Source organism: Chelon labrosus (assembly GCF_963514085.1).
Source record: "Chelon labrosus genome assembly, chromosome: 23".
NCBI lineage: Eukaryota > Metazoa > Chordata > Actinopteri > Mugiliformes > Mugilidae > Chelon > Chelon labrosus.
In genome coordinates this window covers 13406956-13419263 of record NC_140356.1, presented here as the reverse complement: position 1 = coordinate 13419263, position 12308 = coordinate 13406956, and the positions used below count along the sequence as shown (strand labels likewise).

Here is a 12308-nt window from a genome sequence, read left to right as displayed (position 1 = left end):
AGATAATAAACGTGTCTCGGCATACATTTCTTATTTGAACATGCTGTTCAAGGGAGCCGTCTAACTTCCCTTTGTCAACCTTTGTCTGTCTCAGTATGTTGTTGCCTTCTCTCCCTGGCTGCAGGCCCGACCTCTCTGTGAAGGGTAAGGCAGTTTCATCAAATATCAGCAGGGAGGCTCTCTTTGATGCCCACTGACAGGCCAGGCTCTGGATACTCGGTTTCTTCCATGTGTAAGTATGTTGCAATGTCTCATCCGTCTAGAGAATATCATATGCACACGAGCCCAAACAATCGGATGCCTGGCTGCTTTGAGGAACACTGGCCTATTTTCGCATTCAATTCACTGCCCTCCTGCAGTCACTTGGAGCTGCAGTGCACCAAAGGAAACAAAATGCAAAAGTTTGTCTGCACCAGCATGACTGGGACACTGACTACAAGTCAGGGCATGATACAAAACAAAAGATGGCTTCTGACTCATGTGTCTAATCTGAGGACCTATTGATTCTCACACAGAGCATCTAAGGATTCACAGCAGTCTCCGACTTTCCAAGATATGAGGTTATTGATTTGGTTCAAAAGGTAATGGGGAGTTGACCATTCTTTCATTGGAAGGTTCATCGCCGTGAAAGGAATAGACATTTCGTTTGATGGATACAAAGCAACACATTCACAAACGTTCATGTCTTAAAAACAAACTGTGGCAGTTCGATGATTGCAAAAAACTGCGTTAGCCTGATATTCTAAAGTTCTGTATGTGGGTATATTTTGTTTGTGCTGATAAAGCTAATTTCCAGAAACACTATCCAAGATAAATTCTAAACATTCGAGTATACTTGGATGGGAAGAACACAACAGTTTCCCATGATAATATTGCTGTTTATGCCAATGTATGTCAAAAGGGCGACAAACTACTGAAACTGTCTGCAATAAACACTATTTTGACTCACAAGTAAAGTGTGTGAGACTTATTTGCCACCACACTGGCGTCACAAACAAGACTGGAAGAAAAAGAGAAGATCTGCTGGCTGATATCTGGACTCAGAGATACTTTGAGTTTGTTTAATAGAGTTAGGGTTAGGGTTAAGGTTAGATGGTCAGATTTGAAACTCTGAAACTCTGTGCTAGGGTCAGGGTTAGGGTTAGGGTTAGTTTCTACTTCAGGGTAGATATTTTCCCAGTAATTTTAAACTTAAGAAAACACATCACATCAGCACTGTTAAAAGCGTTGCAAACAGTCAAAAAATGGAACATATCATTCAGAAATGGACCATCACTGTAGTCCTGGCTTTATCAAGCCAATAGCTGATGCTACATCAACCATCAGCTGGCTTTTGCGTCACTTCATCATGCCTATCGGTGTTACTGACACAAACAGAAGAGTGGTTAAAAAATCAAGGTACACACTTCATCGGAACTTGCAGTAGGTAGTTACCTACGAGAGTCCCCGGGATTGGTCCAAGAGTACCTATGCCCTAGCATGTTGTGAAGAGTCCCTGAATATCTCTTCAAAGCACAAAGGTACTCACACTCGATGCGTATCTGCTCCATCTCAGACACCTCCGCGATTGATTCCTTCAGGTCTTCTACAAACTTGAGTAGCTCCTCAGCACTTTGGGCACAGAAGTTGAGTACCTGCTTCTTGTCTGAGCCAAACGGCGAGAGGATGGTGATTCCATGAGGGTAGTCTGCGGAGTACAGAGGGGGTTAAGTCAGGCCAAAATTAAACCTCCTCTAAAATATGCCAGAGAAAAAGTCATTAACAGTAACAAGGATAATTAGTTTCCCATAGTGATTACAGGGAACTCTTTTAAACAGTGCCATATGTCCTTGTCAGTTTCTTTCGTAGCAGCAGTCTGCTAATGTGAAGTCCCGTTCAAGACTTACATTCATTTTCAAAAAGGTGGAACTGCATGCCAAGTAGGCCCATTGCTTTGCAGAAAGTGTAGGCTGCAGAACTCTTCTTCTTTGGACAAAGCTTCAAGATCTGCAGAAATAAAACAAGGAAATGCCAGTTCAATTCTTTCAGTTCCATTTTCTTGATATTCCAGAAATGTTGTTGACTGAGATACATAAAAAAAAAAGCTCAGAAAGAGCAAACTGTTGGATCATTTAAATTCTCTCTCATTCAGAGAGCAGACAGTCGAGATTAATGTATGCTACAACCTTCAAAGTGTTTCAGATTGGACGCCGGTGGTCTAATTTGTATGAAAAACAACACTTTGGCAAGATTATATCAGGATGTATTAGAGGTGTTACAGCGCTTTTTCACCGAATGACCTTCCAGGTAGAGAAAGATGAGGCAAATCGGTTTTGCAGTGCTACTGTGGGGCATAATTTACCAGGCAAGGCGTATTAAACCAATACATCACATTGGCATTTCAAGCACTTCTTGACATGTTCAAGCTGCTAGAACAGGAGCCAAATTCAAAGAAAAGTCCCTGTCACTTTCAAAGACGGCTTCTGCCCTGCTTTCAAAGCCATCACGAGAATACCTCTCTCTGGAATGCATCGTGCCGCTAACTTTTAGTGCCAAATGAACAGAATTTTGCTGTGATGTTGGAAGATGGCTTCTTTCGTCTCTTACTTCAAATCGGCCTTTTAACCTCCTTTCCTGCGGCTACCAATTACTTTTATGCTCCGGCAGAAGAAGCAGGAAGGGAATGGCCGTGCTGCTTTCCCCCTTTGCTGTGTGTTTCTGGATTGAGATCAGCATTTGACACAATTATGAGAGCAGTGAAATACTTTTGATAGATAACCCCTATGTGGCTCCTAATGAGCACATTAATTATGACCAACATTAAACTTTTGATAATTCCCCAATCTGCACAACTTTGGATCTGCACTTTGGCTCGAGTGCAATGCAACTTTATTACCAGACGCTCTGCAAGGGACAGATCTTTGCTTACGGGTGCACTGCAACGCTGCATTTGCTGCTATCTATTATTAAAAGCATAGGGCTGGAGAGCCCAGAGTTATGAAACTACATAAAAGAAGAGAAGCCTTGAGAAATGGCTTACAGTCGAAGTAGGTGATGGTGCATTGCAGCTGTCACAACACAATAAGCAGCTTTAAAGCTTGACTGTGTGCAGCAGGAACAAACATTTGAGGGTGGTTTGAAAGAAACTGAAAGCCACAAAGACATGTATGGATGGTGAAACGTCCTCATACATAAACAGCAGAGTAGTTTAACTGTTAATGAAGAAACATATATGAGAAAATTTACATTAAGTTTGGTTTATACGTCCATGCTAGTGATCTAAACCAGTGTGAGCACTTATACTTGAGCATTTGGAAACCTGCGTCAGTATGTGATTAGCATAATGCTGGTTGGAAGTGTGATTTCTATGCTGTTGAGTTTCTTTTTATTCACGGCCTGGATCATTTTGGACTTGGAGCTAACAAATGCTGAACAACAGTTGCTTTTACTGAAACACTGAAGAGAGTAAAGATGTCTGATGAGATGGTGTGTGCGACCAGTGAAAAAGCAGATAAGGTAAATTTCTGTGCTTGGTGTGCTGATGTGGATCGGGCAATGGATTTCAGAGCAATCACGGTTGTTGCGGTCCCTGACAGCTAAACCCCTTCAATGCATTTCTTAAAAGGAAATCCGGGGTAGGCATAGGGCGTTGTACCTACCTAGGGTGGAGACTCACTACGGAAGCATCAATTCTTCAGTTTCAGGCGTAGATATTGACAATGCCATAAATTGAACCCAGGCAACTTTGTGAATAGATTTGTGTCCCATGTCGGTTATATTGTTTTTTTAAATGGTTTGTAATAGGCATTGGACCATTGTGAAAATATTTACTATTCTCATTAAAATTATATTTGACTGGTATTAGGAACCTAAAATACTTTTGAAAAAGATAATGGTTTGGGTTACACATCAACATTAACACAAGTTAAGGCAAATTTCTCCCATCGGCAACAAGTTTCTCCTTCAGTTCCTTGCCTACTATGTATGGCAGGAGTTTTTACATGCACGTATTTATACAGCTAGACATCGCCTACATAAACATTGGCAGTTTTTACCCACAAAAACAGTGGGCTGATGGCTTACTCTCATTATTATCCTTCTTTTTACTTACCACAATAAGATCGTTGAAGAGGAAGACTTCTCTCTGGTGCGCCGCCTGTTTTTGGGCCTTATTGACATCGGTCACCTCAAAAAGTCGACTGCAGCACACTAGTCTTCTATGAGGGACAGACAGAACCTGAAGACACAGAAAAAGACAACCAGGATTAAAATGATTCAGAAGACCAGATAACGAGCCTTTGCCCCAGAAAAACTACGAAATTTCTCTTAAATGCTACAGTAAAAGACAAAAATAAACATTAAATGCAGTATGTTGAGCCAATTTGGTGACAGTAAGGGTCTTAAGAGATCTTTAATGGTAATCAGAGCAACAGACGAGTGTGTTTTGACAAATACTGTCGAGCTGACAAGAACAGGTTTCGCCTTCACATTTTGGTGTAATGGTTCCGAATTGTGTCTTTGTTGTCGCGCAAGTCGTTCTATCACGGTTTTTCTGTGGAAGTGTACTACCCAAATTCAAGGCACTAAGGGAGAATTTTACAAAATAAAAACAGGAATCACAAGGAAAACCAAATAGGGTCACAGGAAATACTTGAAATTCAACACCATGGCATCTGGTGCTAATCAGGGTGGCTGTGACCAAGAATAATCCAATCTCAATATCGGAAATGAGGACAGATAGTACTTTATGCTCTGCTGTTTATCACATGTCTTTGGACCAAAAGTGACAACTTGTTATAGTGTCAGATAAAATCAAGTAGGTTTTTAAAAAAAAGAGGAGACAGGGAAGGGAGGAAGGAAGTCAAACTTTATAACTATATGGTCCCGGTCATACGATTTAGTTAGATCTCCAACAATGAATTTTACTTCTGATATCTGTAGTGGTCCGAAAGGGGATGTTGTATCGGCCACAGGTTACTTGTAAAAAAAGTTTTAGAAGTTGTTGCCAAATTGTGTTATATTTTTTTTGCAGTGTACATCTCTTTAGCGTTTTAGTCACAGGCTCCTACACAAGTCAAACTGGATTAGCAAAGGTGCCGGCAATGCACAGCGCTTGGAGGTCTAATGTAAAGATTATCCTTTTTTTTTTTTTTTTTTAACAAAATGCGGCAGCTGTCCCTTGAGGTCTGGCTTCTTCTCTTGTACTTAAGTGCTTTTCCGGGTTTAAGCAGATTACACTGCAAAAATGGCTCACGCCTTCGGAGGGTGATCTAATCATGTTCTCACCCCTCCGCACTCTTGTCTCTGTCTCGTCTCGCCCAGTTTTCCGTGCTCGATCACTGGAGGAATCCGAACGGCGGCTGACTGACAGCCGGAGGACGTGCAATTGATCCCTCCTCGGGGCAAAACACAAATATACGCAGCCTCCGTTCAGTTTTCTCCATGTGCATCTCCCAATTTCTCTCCCCCTCTGCTCCCGGTGAACGATTTTGCAATGCACTGAGTACACACAGATAGGCTGTGTGTCTTTTTCTCCCGCTCTCTCATCCGTCATCACTGCAGGGTATACAGGCTCCCAGCCCAGCCCGCTGCAGCCGGCCTGTTTTCTCATTACACTAATGTCAGAAACATGTAAAGACATCATTAGCCTGAAATGCCTCTCGCTCACGCACACACACAAAAAAAGAATTCCAGATGTTTGCCAATGCATTCATTAACAAATTAAACTATAAGACCCAATAGTTCATGATAATGCTTAGACTAGAACTTTATAATCCACTATATAGGGACTGAGACACCTGCTGGGATATAGTTTCTGAGGAAGAAACTTTAACTAAGTCTGTTTCTTTTTAAAGCAGACAGCTCCCATAGGCAGGAACAGTCACTTCCTGTCACAACAATCCATCATTGTTTTGGCTATGACAGCAGTGCCTCTGTCGTCCTCTGGCTACTCATCTATCACTGAGAGACACTTAAAGGCAAAAGACAAAAAGAAAAAGTCAGAGCTTCAATGTCATCCGAAAAGTTAATAGGATGTAACGGAGATTAAATTTAAAGCTAATCAGAACTCGTAGTGACGTTCATCCATTTACACAATGCTAACATGTTGGAGGTCTAACAATCACCGTGCTCATCATCTTAGTTTAGCATGTTTGTCTGTAGGACAGCTGAGGCTAATGATAATGCCACTGGATTTTTAGGTACTTAGCACAGGCTACATCAAAGAAGTGGACGTTGCTTCTGGGTCTAAGCTGTAATGCTGTTTCCAGTGGCAAGCAAGGGGCGACTACACTAGTTGCAAAAAAAAAAAAGTTATTATACAAAAGTCTACGAGGAATATATCCTACTTTTGATTTATTGGCTCAGCAAACAACAACAAAGTTCATATAAAATAATAAGATCACATTCAAAGTAAAACATACGTTGAAGTATGGCATGCTAGCTTTGGAATGACCTCGATCTTTCGTCTTTTCTAATTTGGGAGCATCTCGTTAACATTTACAAATGTGGCCCTTACCCACGTGTTAGCTGATGGCCATGCTCTCTCTGTGAAGGTGTATGGGCTGTACTGGGCCAGCGATGCTTGGAGCCAAATGCTAACGTCAACATGCTACATGCTAACATGGTAACACCAAGCAGGGAAGTCGGGAAGTGTGAATGACATTACGCACAAGTTGAACCGTGCTCCAGCACAAGTTCGAAAGCCAACATACAACACAGACTATACACTATACAGCTTAGCCACTGTTTGCAGTACCAGATAATAAAAATGCATTATATGGTATTTTGCACATACAAAAGTTGGATACTACTGTGTATACATCTGATTCAATGAGATACAATGGACAGAAGTGCTAGTTTTACTACAGTATTTGCTACTGTTGAAGGGCACTGCCGCCATTTTCATTTTGGTGTCAGGGTTAGCGAATTAGCAATTCCACTTGTGGGAGAATTTCCTACTGGAACTGAAAAATACTGACTTCCTGCACCAAATGTCTACAAAACATCTACACTTAATGTTATTGCAATCCGTCCAAAGTAGTGGACTGATAAATTGATCCGCACGGCCAACCCTTCACCCACACTGCTAGCATGAGATCGATAGATTTCTGTTTTAAATGAATCTATCTGGATCTGAATGTAATTTTTAAGGCATTGCCCATACACTGTGGTTGCTTGTAATCAAATTCTTTAAACTTGAAGCTTTTTTAAAAATGCATTTCAGAGTTACGAGTGAGACCATCTGATACAGTCCCACATAAATCAGTGTCATCAGTCAAAGATGAAGCCAAACACCTCTACCTTTGTGTCCGTCTTTGTGTTGAGTCTGGACATTGCATAGATAAATGAAGACAATAGCTACAAATCAGCATGCGAGCGTTTTCATTTCTAAAGTCGTCTCAGAACTGAAGAAACTCAAACGTTGGGTTCACCCACATTTTGCTACTCGTGTGCATCGGCACTGCACTGAAGTCTTTTTAACCTTAAACCGAAGATAGCAGTGGTTAATGGCGTATCTAGCCGGAGTAATGAGCTGAGGTAATGACTGAACTGCTGATGAGTCATTTAACGGCTAATAAATGTGCTCCAGACGCTACAAAGTCTAGGTGATAGCGAAGAGGGCTGGAATAATGAGCAGGTGACTTGGCAAATCAAGGTTTCGGTTCCATCGTATTCATGTTTTGCGTGACCCAGCCTACACCTTGCGATTCACGGAAATCTCATTTTGAGCGTGTGTACTTACTGTTTTCATGCCAACGATGGACTGCTCGACCTTGGAGACGTAGGTGACGTGGTCTTCGTTGGAGCGCAACTCTCTCAGTTGTATCCTCTCATAGATTCCCACCACCATGTCCCTGGGGATGTCTGCTCCGTCATCCACACCTGAGAGAGGAGAGGAACAGGCTGATTACTCACAAGTATGAACACATTACACGGTGGTTGCTTTGACTTTTATCAAACGGCTCCATCTGGAGGAATATGGAGTGACAGCTGTTTTACCAGGGATAAGAGCCAAAGTGTGTCTACATTGGCCCAAACACCGACTTCCTTTACCTCAACACGTACACTAAATACATCTGTTTTGCTACTTGACATGCAAAAAAAAAGTGGAAAAGAAAAATCAATAATCACAGAAAAAGAGAGTCTCCCCATCTGTCCTTCTTTGACTTTCTGTCTTTCACCGTCTCCATTAAGTAATGACAGAAGGCAATGTGAGAGGAGGTTAATTGGCACGTGGGTTGCAATCCCGCCTCGCTCTTGGAAGATTTTTCCCGTCTGGGACGCGGTACGGTTCAAGGCAGCGGCATTTCTGACGCAGGTAAAGGCTGCGTGCCATTAGGCTGGGAGGTTGCCCCCGAGATGCACCCCATTATATCGACGCAGCTGCACCGGCGCTGCGTGGCACATTGAGTTTTCAATGGGGCAGGGGGGTGTTTGGAGAAAATGAAGCTGCCACAAGTGATGGCGGTGTCAGCGAGGCACCGTGGGACACCGCTGAGACATCATTGCACATTACGGAGTCAGGGGGAGAAGGGGAGATGACCACGGGGGAAAGTGCGTACAGTGTCAGATTAGTACAGAGCATTTTTGTTGCGGAGTGTCTCTTTATTTCTATCTCTTGTTCAACTTTCCTTAAGCGCCTCGGGTCTGTAATTGTTTTTGTCATCTAACACAGTTCTATGCATGGCAACGTTAATCAGTCCAGTACTTTGGTCCAATCAGACGTATCTCAACAAGTATTAGATTGACATGAATTTTGCCAGTTGGCCAAAAGAGAGGCTTTAATGCCTGATGTACAAAGACAGGTCGTTCCACAGTTTGGGGACAGCATCTATGTCAGGCTGCATCCTGCTGGGGATGGCTGTTGCCATCAAGGAGTGTCATCATCTCTGCCATGGGGTGGGGATGCCTTGTCTGGTCTAGGTGGGTGCTACATGTTTATGTAACATCCACACCAATGCCAGGTCCAAAAGTTTCCCAGCAGAACACTGAATTGTGACAAGATGGTCAATGTTATTTACTTCTCCTGGTCATAATGTTATGCCTGATTGGTCTATAGTCCTTGTACCATGGGCCATGCATCAACAGTCTCATGTCTGTTGCCAAGGCACCTTTGGAACTTAAAAAGAAAACGGTATTTGTTCTGGAAATCTCAGCCCATCCTCTAGAAAAAACAAATAAAGGATCCAATAACAGAGGCGGTACAGTTTGTCCAATGAGCCGGCATGGTGGATTAATTAATGGCAGAAGCTGGTTTATATTATGTTGTCCCACTGTGGAACAGCTTTGACACTGACGGCCTGTTTTAATTGAGATAATGAATGTTCTATGCTTCTTCATTACTATTGGTTTCTGGAGCATAATTGCATTTCACCTCAGCCAATTAGTCGAGAGAGCTATTCTTCTTCTGTCAGTGCACGAGACGGGCACAAGTGATGAGGAAAGAGAAGAGAGAAACGGAATACAAACAAGGAGAGACACAGTAACAAACGGACGGCTTGATATTCTGACTGGAACAAAACCAGATAAGACGACAGACGGAGGAACGAAAGAGAAAAAACTGAGCAAAAGACAAACAGAAAGGCCAAGAGAGAGCGGCACATTTTAATTTGCATAAGATGCTGAAATTGATTTTCCAAGCTAATTTAATTGGGAGGACCAGTCTGGATGAATCTATTAAAGTTGTTCTGCATCGACCTCGGTGGGTCCCTGATTGATTGCGCAGAGGGAGAGCAAAACTACGACGCTCCCGTCTCGTCCTCGGAGCTCGGCGAAAGAGCATCTGTCTGCCCATTGGAAGGCGAGATTTACAGGTGTTTTCTGTCTGTGTCGCAGCGAGGGAGTGTGTAAAGCCAGGCGGGCGGGGAAGAGAAATATAACCGTATCTTTATCCGCTAAATTTATGCAGGCAGGTTTGATTTAATGTACGCCCTATTCTACACTCGCTTGTGTTTGATTCATCTGGGGATCTGCTGCTTTGCTCTGCACAACAGGAGTTAATACAGATGGAGAGGAATTTAGAAGTACTTGCTAATGACAGTCAGTCATTAGCAAGTACTTTTTGGCATCTTGTGTGTCTTCTTTTGTGATACTGTATTTCAGTTTTTGGTGTCATATTAACACTTTCAGGTGACAATGCTTGGCTCTACACAATTTGTTTTGTCCAAGAGGTAAGGGTGATCGGTAAGGGTGAGCTATAGGCGCTTTCGGTCCAAACAGCTCTAGGGACTCTCTGAGCGTAGCTACCTGGAGGAGGAACCCTAAGGCTAACGTTAAGGTTGTTTACCCAGCTAACATAAAGGTTTGCATACGTTGCACATTCAGTACATAGGGTAAGTAAAGCCTGGACTTCACTGTTCATCACTTGCAGAGTTAGCGTTTTGACAGTGAGTACACATTGTTGTTTTCTTTATTGACGATTTCCGGTGCTGTATTCAGGTCTCTGACCAAGCAATGTACTCTTATGCACCAATCACCATGCACTTAAGTCACCCGAGGTTCCTCTTGTCCTGGGCAAAGTCCAACACTGAAGAAGAAGCTAAAAATGTTCTAGGAACTACTCTCAGTTGTTGATGTGCGGACACAACAAAGAGTTCTGCGTTCTTCAATAGATCTATGAAGTATGAATTACTACTGTCCAAAAGCATATTGTGTCACTACTAGGGGTTTAACGGTATTTGTATTCGTCCCGCAGTGTCACAGTTCAGTGCACGCAGTCATACGGCGAATACGTCTGAGTGAGTAGCTGCCAGCAAACGTCATTAGCCTACAGAAGACGAAAAACAGACAAAGAAGAAAAGTAATTGAGAGTGTGGAGTTGGAAGAGTCGCCGGCTTCATTTAAAACACCAGTGAGGGAAACTTTGGTTTCCCGGTGCAACATAATGGCGATGGGACGCGAGTGGTGGACCAGAGAAAGACTGTCGGCCAACGGCGTTTCGCAGAGGTGCGGTACGTCGCTGGAAACACATCAAACAGGCCAACTCACATAAGACGGCATCACCCCGATATGTGTGTTTTTTAATTTTATTTTTTACTTTTATAACAGGAGGTGGTTTTTAGTTTGTTTCAGTCACTTGGTGTCTGTTGAAAATAAAAGAAAAAAGCTAGTTTTATACGTTTTGTTGCCCTTTTCCCGTTGTACCGAGCCATGACTTGTGTGTACCGTTACGCCTTAGTCACTATAGGGTAGCATAAAGCATAGTAGGTTTCCTAAATTCCTAAAATGTTACATATTTCCTTATTAGTCATGCTTCTCACCTATCCTAAGGATTGGACAGATTTGGACGCAGCAAAGCACCTCAGTGGGAGTGACGGTTGCTTTGCATGATGTTGATATTATTAGCTCCATAACCAACCCACAGCCCGAACCGTGCTTGATCCCTTACCTCGCAGATTGCGGATGAAGTCCTCCAGCAACATCTTGCGGTCGGGCTTGATGTTGGGGCTGTACATGTCGGTGTTGAGCAGAATGATGGCGAAGGCCAGGATGAAGATGGTGTCCGGATTGTGGAACTGCTGCACCACGTCAGGGTTACACATGCAGTAGCGCTGGCTGTGGGGAGAATCAATAAGTGGGGAGAGAACACATGAAAATAATGTATTTAAGAAGAGATGGTCTTGAAGGCAAGAGTATAAAGAGGGATGGGTGTGGGTCAGGACAAAGATTAGATGCATGAAGATGTGCGTCTTCCACACATCCCTTGCTCCTTAAAAGCGAGGTGCAAGCTCCCTTTGAAATGAGAATTATCGCTTTAATTTTGCTCGTGGCTTCATCTCTTCATCAGCCCAACAGCAATGAACTTCACAGCAGGCGAGGTTGCGCACGCTCTGCCGGAACAATTTCTCCCTGTATGAACACGTTTCGCCCACTGGATTGAATGTTTTTATTTGAAAACAAAGACGTTTATCTTCTTTCAATCATTTAAAAAAAACTAATAACAATGCAGGAGCTCAATTATCTTTGAGTAGCATGTGTAAATGGACAATAAATTCAAAGAAATGGGCAAAGTCCTAGCTTGAGTCATTTATGAACTTGGGGTTTTCCGGATTTATGCAAGTTGTCTTCATGCCAGAGTGAAGAAATAGGAATTCCTGACAGAGGACAGGAGCGGTTTGATTTAGTTTCCCTAGACCAAAAGCCAAAAAGTAAAGAAAGGACGCCATTAACTTCTAGAAGATTTGATGCCTACTTTGGATGTCTGCATATATAGTAGGTGCGTTTAAGAAACTCTCGCTGTGAAATGCACCGATACTTGGGGGGGATGAATAATAGGACACAACAGCCACAGCTTACAAGCAATCAGAAAAGTTAAATACAGATTAAGA

At 42.7% G+C, this 12308-nt stretch overlaps 1 protein-coding gene across 1 annotated transcript in view; it reads right to left on the bottom strand.

The window, feature by feature from the left end:
• The window catches only part of iqsec3a (IQ motif and Sec7 domain ArfGEF 3a), a gene marked incomplete at its 5' end in the record, with an annotated part of 100712 nt that overhangs the window by 7366 nt on the left and 81038 nt on the right, over window positions 1-12308 (bottom strand). Inside the window, 5 exons of the mRNA XM_084573426.1 lie at window positions 1529-1687; window positions 1887-1986; window positions 4091-4216; window positions 7724-7863; window positions 11369-11535. Of these exons, the coding sequence (XP_084429552.1) occupies window positions 1529-1687; window positions 1887-1986; window positions 4091-4216; window positions 7724-7863; window positions 11369-11535 (692 nt within the window). The remainder of the gene's footprint in view (window positions 1-1528; window positions 1688-1886; window positions 1987-4090; window positions 4217-7723; window positions 7864-11368; window positions 11536-12308) is intronic.